Source organism: Sorex fumeus, unplaced genomic scaffold, assembly GCF_029834395.1.
Source record: "Sorex fumeus unplaced genomic scaffold, SorFum_2.1 ptg000028l, whole genome shotgun sequence".
Classification (NCBI taxonomy): Eukaryota; Metazoa; Chordata; class Mammalia; order Eulipotyphla; family Soricidae; genus Sorex; species Sorex fumeus.
In genome coordinates this window covers 7,243,009-7,265,168 of record NW_026606085.1, presented here as the reverse complement: position 1 = coordinate 7,265,168, position 22,160 = coordinate 7,243,009, and the positions used below count along the sequence as shown (strand labels likewise).

The 22,160-nt window shown below is 43.7% G+C and overlaps 1 protein-coding gene across 11 annotated transcripts in view; it reads right to left on the bottom strand.

The window, feature by feature from the left end:
- FAT3 (FAT atypical cadherin 3) overlaps positions 1-22,160 on the bottom strand; it is a 270,819-nt gene that overhangs the window by 157,090 nt on the left and 91,569 nt on the right. For all 11 annotated transcript variants that reach the window (XM_056115175.1, XM_056115176.1, XM_056115178.1 and 8 more), the window contains exon 3: positions 16,714-17,028. In XM_056115175.1, the coding sequence (XP_055971150.1) occupies positions 16,714-17,028 (315 nt within the window). The remainder of the gene's footprint in view (positions 1-16,713; positions 17,029-22,160) is intronic.

The following is a 22,160-nucleotide window of genomic DNA, read 5'->3' as shown; positions in this document are numbered from 1 at the left end:
CACGTGTAGTAACTGACACATATGGTAGCTTACTCAGAGAGTAACTTACACTTAGAAGTACAGTAACTTACACACAGAGTAACTCACACATACAGTGACTCACATGCACAGCCACTTAAACATTTACTAACTGAGATAGCAGGAGGTCTAAAGAAAGAAACCACATGCAGAAACCAAGCCTGGGCAGGACTGGGCCACACTGTGCTGCTCTACCAAGAAGGTGTGAGGAATGAGGTCTGGTATTCCTGTGGTACTTGGGCTTCCCTGGATTGGGACAGCCCCTGACCACCTTTGGCCTCTGGGCAGGCTCTCAGGCAGCACCTAGAGCTGCTTTGACCCAGGAGCATTCCTGCTTGGGGACAGGTCCGGCACCAACCACAGTGGCCTGACTTTCACACCATGACCCATTCTTCACAGTTGGGGGTGCAGGTCAGTTGGTGATAGTACAGTCTGGTGACTTACATGGACTATGAAAAGACACCAGCTACTCTTTGCCAACATCCTCTTAGAACATTCACATTTCCCTGTTTGGCTCTTTTACACCCTGAAATAGAACCACCTTATTCTTCTCTCACAAAAAGGCTAACAACAGGGTTCACACACAGAATGGCTCCCCAAGTGCATCCGAGAATTGCTTTATGGTCTGTCTTTCTTGACAAAGCAACTAGGATGAGGGGGAAATTACACCCTGAAAGGTCAAGAGCCATCTGCTCTGCAGGGATCAATAAATGTGAAATAAATGTGAGTATTGCAGAGGCTGCAGGAAGGCTGGCAGGAAGACAGAGACAAGGGCCTAGCCCCAAGGGATGGTCCAGCCCGCTCTGCACCCAAGGTCCAGCATGGGGTCCATGCAGGCTCACAAAGTCAGCTAATGCATAGATAATACAGCTGTCCAGACACAGTCCCACCATCTGAGCACTGTGGAGTAGAGAATGTTGGGTTCATGGACAAAGCATTTAGAACACTGACAAACTCTGCTAACCCACAGTCCACTGTGCTCAGCCTTTTGTTCGTAGTGGGTTTGCAGACACCTGGCCCCACTTTTATCAACACCTTTCCTGTGCTGTAATGCTCAAAACCAAGGCGATTGCTGGTTTTTCACAAAATAAAGGATTACCAAAGTATCAAGTGGTTGAGTGACATAAATTTACCTACTCCTTTGATTATGGGGTATAGAATTCTGATACTAGAGAAATTTCCTATAGAGTCTATAAGTATACTTTCACCTTGTAAAAGATCTTATTTTAAATCTATCATGAGAATGTGAGCATTTTGATATTGTGAAGTACCACATACACGTAATTACAATTGCAACTACAGTGGGATCAATTGGCAAAGACCAACTCCCATATGTCTCCTGTTTGTGAACATAAAAAGCATATCCTGAGGAATAACCTGCTTCCCCTCCATCCTTAATACAGCAAATCCATCATCATCAAACACCACAGATTGACTGTCAGTGGCAGAAGGGCCCTGAGCCTGTGTTTCAATCAGGCCCACACCTTTGGCCACTGAATTTCATGTTAAGACCTTGAACACAACTGATACTGAAGCCCCCTAAGCTCTTTGATACTCAGGATAGATTTATTTAAAGACTGAGGAGGTTATTCAAGTGGTAGAGCACATACCTAGCAAGTGTGAGGCTCTGACTTCAATCCCTGGCATCATAAGCCCCTATACCCCCCACCCGCCATACTGCCAGCTATGACCCCTGTAAAAAACTGACACCTAATGATCCTTTAATTATCCTTCAAGAATACTTGTGAAATTTCCAACACCACATACATTCTGAAAACTTGAAGACTATGTCAATATAAAATTTCTCTTCAGAGGCAAATAAATCCAGAAATGATATCAAGAAAATAGTTCAAGGGGCTGGAGTGATAGAACAATAAGTAGGATGCTTGTCTTGCATACCACCAACCTGGGTTTGATCCCTGGTATCCCCTATGGTCCCCTGAGCCATGAGTAATTCCTAATACACAGCCAGGAGTAATTCCTAGTGCAGAGCCAGGAGTCACTGTCACTGTCACTGTCCTCCCGTTGTTCATCGATTAGCTCGAGCAGGCCCAGTAACATCTCCATTTTGAGACCTATTGTTACTGTGTTTGGCATATTGAATACGTCACAGGTAGCTTGCCAGGCTCTCCGAGAGGGGCAGAGGAATCGAACCTGGCTCTGCCGGGCTGGCTGCGCGCAAGGCAAACACCCTACCGCTGTATTGCTAGGTGTCCCCCCGCCCAAAACAAAACAAAAGAAAAGAAAACAGTTAAAATATCAGATAGAAGTTTTTAAAAAATGTGAGAGCTGCGCGCTCTCTCTGAAATTCCATGTAGCAATCCTGAGAGCATACACATTCTCAGAGCCAGCATCACACCACATTTCCCGAGCATCTGCAGCGCATGAGGTGCTGTCCCTGTAATGGACGTAATGGACGGAAACGCTGCTTCCTCACAGCACTGCTCCCAACACAGTGCTCGGGCCCTAGGAAACAAGGATGAAGGGTAAACAATGAGTAAGAAACAACCTTTAGCCCACTCAGAAGAATCTTATTTCCCTATGCACAAAAGTCAGCACATTTCCTTCACAATGGATGGCCTACACAGAGATGTATTATATTGATCTGGTCTTGCTTACTTTTGCCAGTTACTCGGGATGTTGGAAACCAGAAAAGATCTGCCAGAAGAAGCCTAGAAATTTCTGAACTTTGCTTAGCTGGCAGGAGTATAAGCAGAATGGGAAAAGAAGCTGTGCCAAGGGGAAACGCTGGCAAATGGGACAGTCAGAAAGGATGCCATATGCTCTGGGGCCAGAGGTCACCAGGCAGGAACAGTGCTTGGCAAGTACATGTCCAACCTAAGGGGAGAGAAAGTAGTAATACCCAAAGGGCTCTTTCATAGGCACTGAAGCCTTTACAGTTTATCAGATTTGAGTACCAGAGTCTCATAAAAAGAAGCCTCACTGCTCTTCTTATCATGAAATTAATTCTGAAAAAAGGGGGTTTTGGAAGTGTCTGTTCATAACCACTTTTTTGTTAATGGGGTCAGTCCTGCTTAGCATGTACCGAGAGACCCCGGGGAAAAGACAGAAATGACCTCTTGTTATCACTGAAATGAAGGTCGCTAGGCAGCCAGAACACTTGTCCCTGGCCTTCTGTGGAGGAACCTTCAGAACTACCCTTTACAGCCCCATTCTTGACCCACTCACCATCCTAATTCCAGACTGCCAGGACATCTCAGCAGGTGAGATGCAACAACTCAAGACAGGGGCTTAGACTAGAGGCACCCTCCGAGGGCAGGGAGACTGGGCCTGAGTATGGTGGGCACTCAGCACTCTGCTGCAGAACATGAAAATGTCCTTTGTTCAAAACTGGTCCAAATGCCCCAGGCAGGGTAAGTCGAGCTCCTGGGCAGCACATGGTTCTCAGCATGGCCCAGGCAAACTATTGCATAGGGCAGGCCTGGGAAGGGGGCCTGGCAGCGCACTGTGTCCTCAGCCACGTGCTGGGAGGTGGAGGGCACCCCTGGGACAGTGACCTGGAATTATGAGGGGGTTAATCCTGTCTGGGCATGGCAAGGGCTAAATTTCCTCTTATTGGAAAAAATTACTTCTGTGTTACTTCCTCCCTCTCAGGAGACCCTGCCTGTGACTGAAGCACCAACACACCTCACATGGAAAACTTCGAACCCCCCAAAGAAGAGCTTCTCCCTTGTTGGAAAGGACTTTGGGGAGCAGTTACTGTTATTTTAGGTCTCAGAATGTCCTTCCCACATCTCTGTGCTGAATGCCAAGTCCATAAAGACTTATAAATCAGAGAGAAATAAAGGACAAATCATTTAAATCACTTATCAGTCATCACATCACGGCAGCACTGATAGCAATCTGTGGAAATCGTCTCTAATATTTTTAAATATGTGCACAGAAAATATAAATCCACTGCCTCTATTTGATGAAGTATCAGAGAAAGATTTGGAGACTCAAAGCCTACTTTATGCTGAAAGTCATTTCTTTCAGCAATAAGAACACTTAAGTACTAAAATTACAGAAATATGTCTAAGTCTTGTTTCACAATAAACCATTTTAATAAATACCTCTATTTCCTGCACATGGACATCATTTCTTCACAGCAAAGCATTTCTCACTATGACAGAAAACAATTTAACTAAGTAAAAAATGAACAATTTAGTATGTACATAGCCAAGATGGAGAATGTCTTTATAAAATAGGAAATTTTACTGAGGAGAGAAATTAACTTAAGTGGTAGGAGGTAAAATTGGATTTGTCTTGCTTAACTGAAGAATCTGCAATGGCGACGTATTTAAAACCAGTCATTGACAAAGGCTCAGCATCTGCTGCCTGTACTGGCCTGCTCCTCTCATGCTGAATTTACTCTATATCTCCTCACTCATGTTCTCAGATGTTTCCCTCCTGAAAACAACCAATAAATATTATAACCATTCATTACTGCTGGGGAAAATCTTAGTATTACTTATTTAATCTCTGCTCTAGAGCTGTGGCAATAAAGGACAGTTGAAGGTGAAATAATTTTGAACAGGGAGAGCAGATACTGTTTTAATCTTCATGAAGCCCCACACCTAGCACTGTACTGGTAGACAATGGTCAGGCATAAACAGAAGCACATATCTCAGACCTTTAGAGGATCGAATCACACTTATCCATTTTTTTTTACATTTATCCATTTTTTAAGAAAGGATTCTTTGTAAGCAAATTCTGTTGCAAGGCAAGAACCTGGAACACGTTTAATAATGGTTATGACTGTTAACATCTGTGAGTACTTCATATGTACAAGGCGAAGCACGAAGCTAAGTCCTTTATAAAATATAGTAGGGGCTTGGGGGAGAACACAAGCTTGGCATGTGCCAATCCCCAGAACTGAATGGCCCCTGAGCAGCAGTAGCTGAAGCTCTGGCTTTCTCTTGAGCACTGCAAGGCTTGAGCAACACATCACCTGCCTGGGATCGAACAGTGAGGCTGCCCCATGGGAAGTAGCCTGTTGGGGGTGCCACCCCCAATATATGTACGTGTATATATACACACATATATACACACATAGAGAGAGAGGGGGAGGGAGAGAGAGCACATGAAAGTGAGAGAGCAAGTGAGAGAGTCTATTAAATTCTCCCAACAACTCAGTCAATATCACCATTTTACTGTTGGGAAACCTAACCCTAGAAGTTAAGAAATCTCTTCATTGCCATATGACAGGCATGTGAGTGACTCACAGGGTCACTTTGGAGAGAACTACTTCTAACTCAACACGTTAAGGATGAACAAAATTGTCTGAAACAGAACGAGTCACTAATTAATTACTAGTCAATTTTCCTATATTGTACATGCGATAAAATTTAAAGCAGCAAATGCCATGTAAGAACTGTTGCAGAGCCAGGGTCGAATCCAAGCCTGTGCTGGAGACTATGATAGAATTTTAAGTCACAATCCACAGGATCTCAGTAATGATGAAAATGTCACCAGTGACATGGTCTGAAAAACAAGTATTTGCCTCTGTCTTCTCCCTGATCACTAACCCTTGGCTGGGCAACAGACACGAGAGGATGTGAGAACACTTCTTTTCTGAGCTTCTCTTCTGACTTGTTTCCATAGAAATAGTTTATAATGGCCCTCACACATACATAGAGAAACCTACTTCTAATGTGATGGCAAGATAAGGCACTATTAGTGGGGAAATAGTGGACTTTTTGGTAAAGGCTGCATGGAGTCTAATATCTGGGCCAGCATCAGAAAGCCTGCAGGCTGTCGGCCTCTCAGTGAAATGTGCCTGCTATTAGGATCTTAGCCTGCCCAGCCACTGAACTATATGTGGAAACAGGATGCTTACAAACCACAGACTGTCTCTCTCATGCTGCTGCACCAATGTGGAGACAGGATGCTCACAAACCACAGAGTGTCTCTCTGGATTTCTGGAAGCTGGACAGTGAGACAAGGTCATGATGCTGGGAGATTCAGTGTCTGGTGAGAGTCCCTTCCCCTCTCGTGACAGAGGAAATAATTATAAGGACATCAATCCTATTTATGAAGTTTCACCCCAATGACACCATTACTCCCTCCTGACCCCACTTTCAGATATCACTACACTGAGGATTAGTCTTCAGCTTATGAATATCAGGAGTACAAATATTCACCCATGGTTCTCAGATTTACAACCTCTCAATTCCACCCCAAATATCTTTTAGAATCCCAATCACAAATTCTGAGAGGAAAGAATCTTGGTGCAGTGACAAGGAGGAATGGATTGAGGACCAGTACTCAAGAGAAAAGATGTGGGCTTCTGATGGGGTAAATGGCTCCAAAGTTACCTTCAACAGGTCTGTCTACTTGGTGAGACCCCTGAAGATATCTTCACCTCTCAGAACCAGAAGTCTCGTGAACTGAATTCCACATGATCTCCCCCATCAGCCACCTCTCTCCTCCCTTTAAAGCTCCCTACTATTTCCAGATCTGTGGCTGTTGGGGAAGAGATGTTCTCAAGGGCCTTCAGGAATAACAACTCTCACATCAGTGCTGGATTAAAAGGGAGACCTGATATTGGCATAATGTAGAGACTATTATAATTAATTCATAATCAATTGATCATTAGTTGACTGATCAATGATCTCTGTCGTGGGAGCAGGAATAAAGTAGTCACACACATGACACATATTAATGTTTTCAATTCTTGTTCAAACTCTTCTGAGTCACATGTGAGGATTCTGAGGACTGCAGAAATGAAACTGACCTGTCCATTGCTACAGAAATAGTGGCAAGAGCTCAACTAAAATCAGGATAGCCCAGCCACTAGTTACTAGCACTCTTTGGAAGGCATCTTCGTAGTTAATTCATTGGAAGCCGAAAGTTCTAAAATAAAGAGAGACACGAGGTGTCGAACAAAGGACTCACTTTAGCCCCATCACAGTTCACTTTTCCACAGCTCAATTCATATTGGAAATGCACAAGCTTATGTGGTCCACCATCTCCCTTGCAGAAACAAAATAAGTACCCCCAAGAAATCTACCTTCTTTAAGTGACGCCCCCCCTCCCAACTCTACCTGAGGCTTCTAATACCCCCATCAATCCTGCGCCTCTAGGGGCGATGGTGTCCACCTGGGAAATACTGTTTGGTCATAACCCCAGAAGGGGTTGTGCAACAAAAAGTTTACTTTAAAACTAAAATTTCTTTATGATTTATTACCAGGAAATGTTTTATATGAATACTTATTTTATGCACCACGATACCCAGAGTCACATGAACATTTTTGGGGTAAAAAAAGAAGTAGAGAAAGTAGAAGCCCTCATCTAGATGATGATGTTTAAGGAGTCAACATGGTGAGTGGACATAGGTCTCAGCAGGTGAGATGAGCCTGCAGGGTAAGCATGCTGCTGCCTGCAGTGTGAGAAGGCCAGCTGCCTAAGGACTGCATGCAGTGTGGACAGCCTATTAGCTGCGGTCAACCCTGCAGACATGGAGATGACATCACTGTTTACTAAGTAATTACTGCAGGCTAAGTACTCTTGACAACACTCTGAATACATTAACCCTGTTAACCAATCACAAGTGGCGGTAATTATCCCCATGTTCACAGAGGAAGAGGCAGAAGCTCAGAGAGGTGGTATAGAGCTAAGGAATTCTAGGTTTGGGAGACAGAGATCTTCAAATCCAGCTCTGAAATGGAACTCCCCAGACCCCTCAGCCCAGGTAGCAGACCAGCTGCAACCGTGCTGGCAAAGGTTGCATACTAGTGTCATTTTGCTACATAGTAAGTAACAAGACTGCTGTGGATCACGACACACAGGGGGGAAAGTTCCATACCCTCTCCTAAAACAGTCTACTTCACATGGATGGAAACAGAAATTTCTGCAGCACGTGTGCATTTTTATAGAAATGTCAGAAAAGGTCACTCAAAAGGGACCAGCAGTCTACTAAGTGACCACAAAGCTAAAACTCAAGACCAACCATGAAACTACACTCCATCCTGTCCTAACTTCTCAGATGGAAATTTGAGAATTTTGAGGAGTAGCTTCCAGATGATCTGCTTTAAAAGATGGAGAAAATGAACAAGACTGGTGATGGCCTGGTGTGTGAAGGACTCTGAATGCCAATCAACAGTGAAATACCCAACGGGGCAGCCAGGCTTCCTCCGGGGGTTCTAGGGGGAGGTCTTTTCTTAACTCCCAGTGGTCACTGGAAACCCTGGGAATACCTTAATTTAGGGGCATATAACTCTCATCTCTCCTTCTACCTTCACATGGGCAATTTCTCTGTGTCTGAATCCCTCTTCTCAAAAGGACACCGGTCACTGATGAGGGCCAACCACTTGCACCTGATCCCAGTCACCAAGACCGCGTTTTCAAATAAGGTCACTTGGGAAAAATCCCAGGTACAGGAATAAGCCATTCAATGTACTCATCTTTACCGAGTGTGATTATAGTCATCTGAAAGATTTTCCAGTATTTCAAAGTTCTAATATTAGCATAGTTGCTAAATTGGCTCACATTTTCCAGACTTGGTAGCATTTACTTTTTGTATCACAGGCCAGTAATCAGACCAACTCTAGTTCTGCACTGACCATCCTGAGCAAGGCACTTCCGCCTCCAGCCCCACTGTAATGAGAGCTTAGAGCAGACCAAGGGCACAAAGCAGACATACTCTCTGAGGTTTTGTGCTCTTCCCAGTTCCTCTCAAGCCCAGGAGGAAAGTGCATTCATGCAGAGAGTACCAGGAGCACCCAAACAGTGACCAACTGCAAGAATGAAAAGAGGTGGGCAGTGGTACCAATTAAAATTCCGTTTCTCTCGGAACAGAAGAAAGTAATAATCCAGTGCAGTAAATTACTGCTGTGGAATTAATGTCCAGATAGGAGAAATAAAAGAGAAATTTATGATCTTAATCAATCTCTTTATTTATATATCTAGCGATATATACACGAGTCTGTCATCTGTTTTATTTATGTGATTCTATCACCCTCCCAAATAATTCTCAGTAATTCCCAGCAGCAGTTATGCCGGCAGTGAGATGGCATTCTGATTCTAGGGTGCAGCTGCTTCCCTACTCTGCAATCAGGTGATGAGAAGTGGGGGGCAGCCAGAGACCAAGCACCAGCACCAGCTCCTCTAAAGGGAATAAAATGCCAGCATCCTGCCCTGGGGACATCAAACACCATAGCCCTGCTAGAACACAGACTAGAAAACCAGCCTCTGACATTTTCCCTAGTAACAGTCACAGGAACTCCAGAGCCCAACCCGTGTCTCATAAGAGGGATCAAAGCCAGGCTACTGCCTAACCAGCAGCCCTGTCCATCAAAATGTGACTAGTAGGAGGTCAAAGGTTTCCTTCCTACTGCAGATGCAGACACCAACTCCCACTTGTCTAAGAAGCTTCTGAAGATGGCAACGTGGAACACAGTCTCAGACCAGGAATCAGCCCATTCTCAGAGGCTCACAGAGGAGAACTCGGCTTTGCCTTTGGGAGACTGCAAGTCAGAGAGCTTGGGGCCCTCACCCAGGCCAAAGGGCTCCTTTCTCCTTTTCCATCACCTTTATTCCAGAGACGAAACAATCCCCCGACTTATCAGTCAGAAGGTTGATATAAAGCAGGAACAGGATTTGGAGCTGCTTAAGTATTTCAAGGGAATAAACCCCAGAGCCTTCGGAATAATCTCTTCATGTGGCTTCCTGGAGAATGCTGCTCAAACCAGCTCTGATGAGAATTGTGTTTCCAGCCAAATCCTCTCCAAATACCAAGAAGTTGAGAACTGATAACTTCATCCACATCCATTCTGTTTGAAGTTTTTGTTCTTGTTTTCCCAAAGAATTTGCTTTCAAGTTTTTATGGCGCCTTTAAAATTCAAAACACCTGGTGTGGAAGAAAGGCGAGGCAGTGTGGGGTTTCCTCCCCCTTTTAATTTTATTTCGATTATTCATCTCTCTCCGTGGATACAGATATGTGGGCCTGTGCACTGTTTTGTTAACTCTTCAAACCCCTTCAATGCCAGCCCTCCACACACAGGGTGCTCTGTCCACAGCAAGGGGTGCAGAACCCTGCACAGGCGAGTCCAGAATAACTCCAAGGTTCTCAAAGGGGCAGAATTTGTTTGTTTGTTTGTTTGTTTGTTTTGGGGGCCACACCCAGTGGTGCTTAGGGCTTACTCCTGGCTCTGTGCTCAAGGATTACTACTGGGATCAGGGGACAATATGGGTTCTGGAGACCAAACCACAAGCACCTTACTCTCTATACTCCCCCCAACCCCCAAAGGAGTGATATTTTTCCCCCAGGAGACATTTCACAATATTTGAGAAAATTCTGTCTATGGGAAAGGTACTAATTGGAATCTCATAGAAGTTAGAAGTAATGCTAAGAATCTTATCATACACTGAATGAGTGATAAAGAATCACCCTGTGCAAAATAGTACTGTGGTGGAGAAAGTCAGTACTTCACCCCACTAGCATTCAGGTGATAGAGAGAAAGGGCTCATGCCCACAACAGAAAAGAAACTGTTTCCTCATCCACGGACCTTCCTGACTGAGCCCTCTCACCCTCCATGCTCAGATCCCCCAACCCCCCTCAGCCCACCTTAACTAGAACTGTGAGTTGATTGAACTGGGAAACCCTGAGCCTTTCCAGGGACAGAATGACAGAGCAGAAAAGTTCCTTTTGTCCTTGTTCCTCTGGACACGTCCACTGGGATGAAAGGTCACAGCTGAATTTAAATAACCCCTGTGATAAATCTGCATGAGTCCCATTTGTTCTACTGGGCTTGTTGTATTAAATGAAGACGATTTAATGTTCTATAGGACAAGGACTCCTTTCATGGCTGAATGCAGGAGCCAGTGATTTACAGGTTCATACATACTCATTGGCTACATGATCTGCTTTGCGCCTGTACATATGAATATCAGCTCATCATCTGGAGGCCATTTCCACCCATTCAGGGGAACTAAGCTTTTCATTAAGGAGGGATAAGGAACAGACACAGAAATAAGTGGTTTCTACAATGTCCACTCTGGAGAAAAAGCACTGACCTTTGTATCTTTATACTTTGTGTATGCGTGTGTGTGTGTGATTTTATACATGAAGCAAGGTTTCCTTCTGTTTTCAAGGAAAGGTAGATTTAAACATATTACACCAAACAGGGCAAGGTCTAAGTGCATGTACTAGAGGCTGGAGAGCTGAGTCAGAGTGCTGGAGAGGTTGGTTTCTTTGCATGCAGGAGGCCCAGAAGCGGATGGTCCCCTGAGCACCACTGGGAGTGATAAGTCACAATGTGGAGCACAAACAAAAACAAAATAAATTAACCACCCTATAATTAAGTCTTATCTCACTGAATAACCATTTTGGGCATACCATTTTCTTATAAGCTATTTCTTTTCTTTAAGATATAAAAGTGAGGTGGTATTTTCATTCCCACCCCCTAACCCCACCTCTATTTCATAAATCAGAAACCTTAAGCAAGGTTGATGAATTGATTTGGGGAGAATCTGGGGTGGACAAAGCGTTTTGAATTCCTAATTAAATCTTAAAGCTCCACCACCATGAAGCAAGAATATGACAACCCTGTAGTTAGCTCCCTTCTCCTCAGCTTTTATTTCTTCCTCTTAGTTACTAAATTTTATCTCTCTGTCCCCTGGGGGCTGGAGTGATAGCACAGCGGGTAGGACGTTTGCCTTGCATGCGGCCGACCCGGGTTCAATTCCTCCATCCTTCTCAGAGAGCCCGGCAAGCTACCGAGAGTATTCCACCCGCATGGAAAAGCCTGGCAAGCTCCCCGTGGCGTATTCGATATGCCAAAAACAGTAACAACAAATCTCACAATGGAGACGTTACTGGTGCCCGCTTGAGCAAATCGATTAATAACAGGGGGGGACAGTGCTACAGACAGTGCTGTCCACTGGGATCTTGGGGGAAGCAAAGTGAGCACCAATGGAACCTATGGAACATGTCTATGCAACATGTGTGAAATATCTGGGCTCTATCCAGGTATCTGAGTAGAACAAACTTGCCCAGCGACTGTCATTGTGATACCACAAGTGGTTTAGATCATGGTTTAGAACGGCTTCCCTCCCGTTAACATATATCTACTATATCTGATAACAAACAACAAATAAACAGGTGGTACTGAAAAATAAAACTAAGAAAAAACTAAGAAAAAAAAAACTAAGAAAAAGTGAACTCTCTTCCATTAATAGAAAAACCTGTACACCCCAGGGACCCGTCACTAAGGATGGATCTCTTCCTCTCAAGCCTCCTGGTAGAGAAAACAACTTGTGTATATGTGTTTACACACACACACACACACAGAGTTAGGACACCCTGTGCTGCTCAAAGAAGAGAGATGAAGGAAAGCTGAGCTCACTCCAACTCAACTGCAGGGAGAGATACCAGGGTGAGAGCAAGGGTGAGACGGGCTTGGAAAGCCCTTGCCCTGGTGGTCACCTACCAAAAGATCTGGACGAAGCTGGGATCACTTCACAGATACAGGCTGTTGAAAGGGCACATGCTAACCAGGATAAATTTTCAAAATGGCTTCCGTTCCCTCTCCAGTTTCACAGTTGCACTATGGGGCTGGCAAGGTCAGCTCAGCCTGGTCATAGCCCCAGGCAAGCCATTCTCTGGCCTCCCCTGAGAGAGGAGCTTATTCTTTAGGGTCCACATCAGGTGAGGGTTTTTATGAACCCCCTTATTAGTAGGCACTATCCTCTGCCCCTTCGGGACAGGCTGTCCTGTTCACATTGTACTCCACAAATATAACGATCCATTTTCCAGGAACAGTCTTACACTCTTAGGATTCAACTCTATTATATGAGAGAGGATTGGGAAGTTGAGTTCCCTGAGTATAGACACTGTCTCATATCTCGTAAGTTCATCCAACCAACCAAGCTGGGTGTAAAATAGCACCGTGAAAGTAAAGAAGCCTGAGTGGAAGGATTTGGTGTTACAAGACAACCAGCAAGGTGAGATACTGCTGCCTTTCTAGTACACCTTTTTCAAAGGACAGTGGCATGTTGAAGCAATGTGGCTGCAGCTTATACAAGTCTTTCTAGGGGGAAATACAGACAACTAGCAACACAGTGAGGATGACTAATATTTACCTAGTGTCTACCATTTGTGGCCACGTGACATCTTATTATCTTGTTCTTACTTTGGACAACTCGGCAGGCTACCAAATGTATCCTGCCCACACAGAAGAGTCTGGCAAAGTCCCCGTGGTGTACTCAATATGCCAAATACCAGTAACTATGATGGATCTCATTCTCCTAACCCTGAAAGAGCATTTCACAGGGCTAGGACGAAGGAGACATTACTGGTGCCTGCTCGAGGTAATCGACGAACAACAGGATGATCGTGATCGTGATCATAATCGTCTACTATTAAATGCTTACTGTACTGTGAACATGGAAAAGAAACAGTTGGGAACCCTAAAGAATTTTCCTGTTCCTTAGGGGAGTTTGATGACCAAAAGATGGGGCGAGCTTGAATGTTGTTCCCAGGAATGGAAGGACACTCTCACAGGGGCAATGGTCACCAGCTTGTGGGTGTATCCCACTTAGAACATGAACAAATGGGTAGGCTCCAGTTACTGAACTCTAGGGCCTTCAAATACAGGGAGGCTGCATTTAAACTAAATTCAGTATTTCAGCCTAGAATCAATCAAGACTTATTTTACATGCCAAAAAGGACCTCACAGAATTTTGTTTTTCTTCTTAAGCCACAGGAATTACTAAAGAAGGTGTAGAGACTATTGCTCTATGTGACTCTAGGTCTGATAGGAATAACAAAATAAATTAGCCTTAGCAGAGAACAATATGCATAAAAACAAAAAAAAACTTGCCTTTTCTGAATTTTCCAGATATCTGCTATACTCTGCAGGCCATGGCTCACCGATATTGCCATTGTTTGCATTCAACTTAATCACTTTAATCTTGATTAATCTATTATCTTATTTAATATAATTTATCATACATTTAGAAATAACTACATTTATTAAACATAAACATATTTATTTACTTTGTTCCACCATACAGGAAAGAATGAAAGAGTCTAAAGCACAGCATCTTCCCTAGTCATGCTGGTTGCTGATACCTCCCACTTCATTAAAGAAAACATTAGACTGACATAAACAGTGCCGACAAAGTACTGTAAAGGGGGATGGGTGAAATGTTCAAAGTTAAGGCTTTTCTTTAAACAGTGTCAAGTTGGCGGAAGATTGCTCCACTGTCTTCATAACAGAGCAGCAAGCTTAATGAGAATTACACCTGCTTTGGTTCTTCGAGTCTCCCAGGCAGAGGACATAGTAAGGATATTTTTAGAGAGCTCTGTATTTTGTCAGAAGCCTTCAAGCACATACTGCCAGTCTGTCTTCATCACCAACCCCTGTGAAGTAAGCAAGGGCTTCTCATTTTCCAGGTCAAAATCTGAGGTCCAAAAGCTTAACTGTCATGTTTATGAGCAGCAGAGTTAAAAAGTCAGGATACATTATCAACTTTCCTTGCAGCTTCAATGTGCCAAGCAGAGTGCTTAGCTTTTTGTAAGGACTCCTGTATATCTGCAACAATCCTTTTCCACCAAAAATCAGAACTCGGACATATTCAATTCCATTATGTTAATGCTGGTGAATCAATGTCTGATTAGACTTGTTTGCCTGCTATGGTCTATGGTGTTTCCCAGACTGAATGTGCTTGGCAAGGATTTAAAATACAGGACTTCTCTCCATGGCTTGGAGGCCAACCACACATGCTAGGGGAAAAGGGAGCTCAGATAGAGAAGGGAACACCAAATAAAAGGTGTTGGGAGGATCTTCCCAGGATGGGAGAAGCATGCTGAAAGTAGACTATAGACCAAACATGATTGTCACCCACTGCCTCTTTTGAAAACCACAACACCCAATAAGAGAGAGAGAACAAAAGGGAATGCCCTGCCACAGAGCAAGGTGGAATGGGGGGGGATGGGGGGTAGGAGGGATACTGGGATCCGTGGTGGTGGGAAATGGGCACTGGTGGAGGGATGGGTATTTGATCATTGTATAATTGAAACCCAAGCACAAAAATTTGTAAGTCTACAACTGTACCTCATGATGTCTCACTAATAAAAATTAAAAAATAAATAAATAAAAAAATAAAATACAGGCCTTCTAACTTCAAATTTTATTTCCTGACCACCATGGTCATCAATTCCATGAAGAGAGAGCTCCTTGATCTTAATTATTGCAATTGCATTATATCATAAATATTTGTTAATTATCTTGTTGAGTTCATGTACCTTGGATCCTAGAAGGCCTTGGAAGATATCTTAAGTTCACAACTCTATTCTATCTATTTGAAAATCAGCAAGCACAATAAATTTGTGGTAAGTAAATAAGTGTATAATCATCTACCTGAGGATTATAAAGTGTAATACACATATTTAGGCAATTATAAAAGCTATGCTAAAATCACTCCTAGGACATAATGGTTTATTAAAGCCTAGGAGACACGGGGGCAGAGCTAGAGAACAGGTGCATGCCCCTTATGTGCTGGACCCACATGGCGTCCCAAGCTTCGTGGGGTGCAGCCCTGGAGAACCCCAGCCCTGCAGACCTCGAGCAGCACCACACCACTGAGTCCTTGCACTGGAGAGCTTCCAAGGTATAAAGTTCCACAGGGTATAAAATATATGTCTGTGTACCAGCTTCTTTATGCGACCTTTTTTGGTCTGTTTCTGTCTCTGTGGAACGCTCTATCCTTTCAATTATCCAAATTCATTTTTGTTGTCACATTCGATGAGACTCTTTGCTCTTAAGAGAGAGTTAGAAGAACACTCCACACTGTTTACTGACTTCCCAGTAAGTTCAGAAAGTTTGGACTTTCAAATATTAAAGCTTTCACCGTTAAGTTTAGCAGCCTCAATCAATGACTGATAACCACCCTTTGTCTTATAACAACAAGCAAGTCAAATCCTGATTTAATACAGATAAAATGCTGAAGTTTGCTTAACAAAATGACTGGTCCACCAACATTTAGAGATGATCTAGAGTTTCAAAAGAACTTGAAATATCTTTTAAAATCATATTGATGGGAATTTGTCATTTAATAAATTCTTGAGTTTAGTTGTATATTCCAACTTCAATGAAAACCAACTTGATCAGCGGTTTGTTACAAAAGATGAACATGTCCATACCAACAAATAGCAATCGTGTCCTTTTTATGTGGCTCTAAATTTCAATTAATTTATACTCAATTCACCACTACTCTGAGTTTTATTCTCTAGTTCTAAAAAGATAAATCTTAGAAAGCAAGAAACTTCTGAGGTTCACTCTGGAAAGTACTTTTCCAGTGCACAGACTTATCTTAGAAGGATTCAAATAAACATCTCCCAATGCTTTGGGATCCTATCCAACTAATTAAGTTTTGATTCCAAAATCAGAAATATTTTGAGCAACTGAAATTTTTCAATTTAAGTTCTTCTCAACATTGGCCCTTCGTTGACAGTAGTACAAGAATCATAAAAAGACAGAGTTAAGAGATAAAGATTTTAAGGAGATTACATATAGCAAGCTTATATAAGGACAAGCAATGAAGGATTTCCAAGGAGAGGTAGAAATGACCTCCCATACACGACCCAGCTTGAGCTACATCTGTCCTGCCCAACAAAGAGAAAGGGCCAGTCAGTGCTCTAGGTAGCCTAAGAACCATCAATTAATAAAGTCATATAATTTCTCCCTTACCTGTTTTGACATTGATGGCAAAAAAATTCTGAGGATTCCCACTTGTAATCCTATATGTCAGTTTTTCACTGGAACTAGAGTCAGGGTCCTCTGCCTGGATCTGAATGACAGATACATCTTTTGGAGAGTTTTCCATGATGGCAGGATAATAAATGGGTTCCGAGGTCAGTGGGGCGTTATCGTTCACATCTTCAATTTCAATGTAGACTTCAATAGTGGAGTAGAGTGGAACAACACCCCGATCTGTAGCATACACTGTCAGCCAGTATGACCCTGTTGTCTCTCGATCAAGGATATCAGCAGTATAGATGACTCCTAAGAGAAAATAGAGAGAACATGACTGCTTCTCTGGGAAAAACCAGAAGATGAGGTAAGTCACGCCAAATTCAGAAAAGATACACAGCAACCTTGACATACGATTGCATATGAAGAAAAATACATAATACAAGATTAAATTAAGGTGTTTCTTTTTACATAAGAAAATTATCTGCAAAACCGAACTATCTAGCTCTTCTATTATCTGAAAAGTACAATTACATTCACAAATACTTTATGTAAATCTAGGGATAGACATATCTCAACACTCATGCACAAGCACACACAGTAGGAAACAGTGTGAAGAAAGTAATCGATACCATAACAGTTCCCACATTACACAAGATGACAGTGCAGTACCAGGCTGATTTTTAGGAGGTGTGGTGGTGGGACGCATGTATTGTGCTCAGGGTTTGCTTTCTGCCCGAGGATCACTCCTGGTGGTACCTGAGGTACCCTATGTGATGTCAGACAAGTGCCTGACTTTCTGTAATATTTCTTCAGTTCTTAATTAACTTCTTAAGTATCACAAAGCTCTTCAGGGATAAGTTAATTTTCCTGTCCATTTACAAAAATGAAAAAGATCCTTTAAATGTTTTTTTGCCTGTTAGGATAGGGAAAATGAACATGCAAAAATATAAGCCTTCTTCATATTGTTTCCACTGAAAATCAAATACGAGTTGTTCTAAATAATTAGTGAGGAAGCCACAGCAGCACAGCAGCAGAGTCTGTAAGTGTGAGTCCCTCAAGCACTCCACAGAGGGTCTGGAGGAAATTCTAAGCCTCTCTGAAAAAGACTCGTGGACAACTATTCTAAATGAGAACAAAAATGCCTTATCTGCTCCAAGTCATAGATTCTACTTCATGGTTAAAACAAGTGCCAGCCAAGAAGTCAAAAGTTTGCCAGAGACCTCACAGGGAAAACAGTCTTTGTAGACTTCAACCTACAATATTAGAAAAGCACTGCAAGAACAGGATCCAAAGCAGTTTCCATAGTGAAGGGAAAACCCAGCTTGCAAAACCTCTCCAGAGCACTTAGGATACTCATGGAAGACAAGAAAATTCATGTAAATGTTTATATCCTAAAAAACATTTGCAGAATTGAAAAGATCTCCCCAATTCTGGCCTGAATCCTTTATTCTTAGTCCTCCAACTGGACTTTTGACTGTATTAGGCATATAATTTTCCCTCTAGACTATACATAAGCAAACTTCCAAATATAACAACTTAAAAGTGAAGAACCTCTGCCAGAAACTATTAGTCTTGAATACTCAAAGTTGTCTAAAACACAGAATAGCTAAATTCTTCTAAGGGAGAACTGATGTTCAAGCTTCAGTTCCAAAGTCATCTACCCAAGAACCAGCATAATACTTCTACACCATGCAGTAGAAACTAAGTTTAAACAGTCCATCCCAATTAAAAAAAATGGGTAAAGTGTAACAGGTTCCTATAGATACTTGGATAACACCTGGAATCAAAATGGAAATGTGAATATTAGAGCAGGTGCCAGAAAATAGAGTAGAAGAAAAATGGGAAGAATGAAACATGCTGATTCTGAACGCAATGCTGCATCTCTTGAGTAAATAACAGGCAGCCTTATGAACTGGGTGGAGTCAAGGTGGCAGAATATCAACATAAATTTAAGGTCCAGACAATATTCTGAGGTCAAGAGACTGGCTGTTGTGTGCTTGATTTACACAGCTTGTCCACTGTAAGACAATAAGTAATGGATTCTAGATTTGAAACTAAAACATTCAAGGAAGACACCTGTTTGTTTGTTTTTTTAAATATAATTGGCCATGGGAACTGGGTAGTTACCTCATGACATCTGAGACTTGACTTCCTCATCTATAGTAGAGAAATATAAAGCTCACAGAGAAGCTGTGCTGCAGTGATGAGAGCACAGCACAATATAGATGCACAGCAACTGCCATTTCACTCACTCCACTCCAGTTTTCCTTTGTAACCACCATCGCCCCCTTTGGCCCGCCAGCCTGCCTCTATGGCAGACACTTTTCTTGTCTCTCTCTTCCCCTCTTTGTTCTTTCTTTTAGGCACTATGGTTTGTAATACTATTACTGAAGGGTTATCATGCGATAGCACAGCGGTAGGGCGTTTGCCTTGCACGCAGCCAACATGGCCAACCCGAATTCGATTCCTCCGCCCCTCTTGGAGAGCCCGGCAAGCTACGAGAGTATCTCGCCCGCACAAGCCTGGCAAGCTACCCCGTGATGTATTGGATATGCCAAACACAGTAACAACAAAGTCTCCAATGGAGACGTTACTGGGCCCGCTTGAGCAAATCGATGATCAACGGGAGGGCCTTTAAATTTTTAAATTTTAAATCATGCATATAATTTTACCTCCTCTAGCACCCAGTTCTTGTCCAGTTATCTTTTCCAACTATTATTGTCATAGTGGCCCCTTCTCTGTCTAACTGTACTCCCCACCCCACCCAAACCCACATTAAAATATTTTATCCACTTAAAAACTGTTTCTTTGGTTTAGTTACTACTGACACTGAAAATTCTTTATATATTATTCTAGATGTATGAAAATTCTTCACACATTTATCAAATATGTTATTTGTAAATATTTTCCCCAGTCCATGAATTGGATTTTTATTTTCCAATTATCTTTTGTAGGAAGTATATTAATATATTAGTCAATTTATCTTTTATAGATTTTTCTTTTGGTGTGTATCTAAGAACTCTCTGCCTAACCCAAGAGTCAAGGACTTCCATCTAGAAATTTAATATCCTTGGGTTTTATATTCATATCTATGATCAATTCTGAATTAATATTTGTTTGTGGTACGAAGTATGTATCTCCCCCCCCAAATGTTAATTTTTTGGTATACAGTCCTTCTTGTTTGCTTTATGAGCCATACCTGGAGGTGCTCAAGGGCACCTCATGGCTCAGAAATCACTCCTGAGTGCCTGAGGGACAGTATGTGATGCTGGGTCCTATAACTTTTCATTGTTCCCCACCCCTACAAAGACTATCTTTTCTCCACTGAACTGCTTTTACATTGTAAAAAATCAGTTGACCATAAACATATAGATCTATTTTAATGACCGTCCTTTCTGCTCTATTGATTAACTTACCTATCTACAAATAGTTTCATAAGAAGTCTTGGGATCAAGAAGTATATGTCCTGCCATTTTGTTCTTTTACTAAGTTGTTTAGGCTATTCCAGATCCCTTAAGCTTCCATATGAATTGTAGTATAAGTTTTAGGGTCCATATAAAATTTAGAAAAAACTATAGGATTTTTATTTGCACTGACTGAATAGATCATTTTTGGAAAGCACTGTCATTCTAACAACCTGAGTCTATTGATCCAGGGAAATGTTGATTTTCTCCACTTACTCATTTTCCATTTCTCTTACCAATGCCTTTTTGTATCAGCACCCACATCTCCCACATCTTTTGTCAAAGCTAATCCTACACCTCCCGTTTTCTCTGCTGCTGCCAGTGGCATTATTATTTTAATTCCCACCGTCTGTGCCTAGCATACACAACAGCTTTTCATGTTTATTTCCTGCAACCTGTGGAACTCACTGTGGCACAGGCTGGCAAATTCCAGGGCTTTTCTGGGACTGCAAGCAGGGTGCGTTCCCGCCAATACAGTTTCGGGGTGCCCCTAACTGGCTCCACCCTGCGCGTTCTCTAATGGGCTGGTGAGGATGGCAGGTGTTTCTCTCATGAGGGCAGTGATGGCAGCCAGGGTCGCCCCCACAGGCCCATCTCCGTGCCTCAGCTTCCTTCCCACTACCACATGCCGGCCCGAACTCTTCCTCTGGGTGCGGCTGCAGCTGCAGCTCTCTTCTCGTTCAGGTAGCAGTCCTCCTTCTCCCTCACAGGCCACAGTCCTCCTTTTCTCTCAGGGCCAGTCCTCATTCTCCCTCAGGCCGCAGTCCTTCTTCCCCTCAGGCTGCAGTCCTCCTCATGCTCCCTCGGGCCAAAGTCCTATTCCCTCAGGGCCAGTCCTCCTTCTCCCTCAGCCCACAGTCCTCCAAGATCCTCCTTCAGGGTCAGTCTTCATTCTCTGTCAGGCCACAATCCTCCTCCTCCCTCAGGCCCAGTCCTCGTTCTCCCTCAGGGCAGAGTTCAGCAGGGACCCCAGTCACCCCAGTGTGGGAGCAGTGGCCCGGACACTGTCCTCACGCGCCCGCCAGTTCGAGGACGGGCTCCAAGTCTCCACCTTGGCCCAACCACCCAGTCGCCTTCCTGAAGGTTCCTCTAGGCCCAGCCACGCCTCTCCTTGTCCCCTCTGTCCTTGCTTCAGCCGTCACAGGGGACACGCTAGGCCCGGACTCAGGAAGACTGGCGGCTGCTCCCTCAGTGCTGCAAGCACTGCTGAGGCGCAAGGACATCAACAGACTCCAGCTGCGGCCCTCAGCCCCTCAGCCAGCCGGAGCGCCTCCCACTGTGGCCCGGGTTCCTCCCAGCAGGCCTAGCCGGGAGTGCGCAGCGCTGTGGGGCACGCGCAGAGCCACGGGGCACGCGCTCCAGGCCTCAGGCACGCATACTTGGACACTGCGCGGCCCTGCACCCGCACACCAGCCACAGCGTCAGTTTTCAGAAACTCTGACCGCATGGCTCCCCTCCCGCCACCCCAGCTCTCTCCTATCCTTCGCACAGCGCAGGCGATGATACAGGTGCCCGTGCTCTGCACCTGGGCGAGGTCACCCCATCCCTGCTCGGGCCCTTCCGACGGATTTACCCTCACCAAGTGCCCTTGCCCCCCACCCCCTGCTACAAAAAACCCTTTTTTTAAATAGCACAGCAGTGCTCCCCAGAAATGCTGTGTCTGAGTTACCCATCCTGCATCTGGCCGGGCGTCGCTACCTTCCTGGCTATGGTAGATAATGCTGCAGGTCACACTGACGAGGGTCAGCACAAATCTAAGCTGTCTGGCCACCTAGTGACCAAATTTATCCCCATGTGTCAACCAGGAATCGGATACAGGGTAACCTGCTAACGGTCACTTAATCAGCAAAGTGAAGATCCAGTTCTCTAATCTTGTTCAGTTGAACTTGAGTCCAGCTGTTAACTCATACACCACCTTGTCTTTGAAGCCGATTCCCACACCCACATGGCAGAGGCCAAGATAGTCTGCGGCAGGAA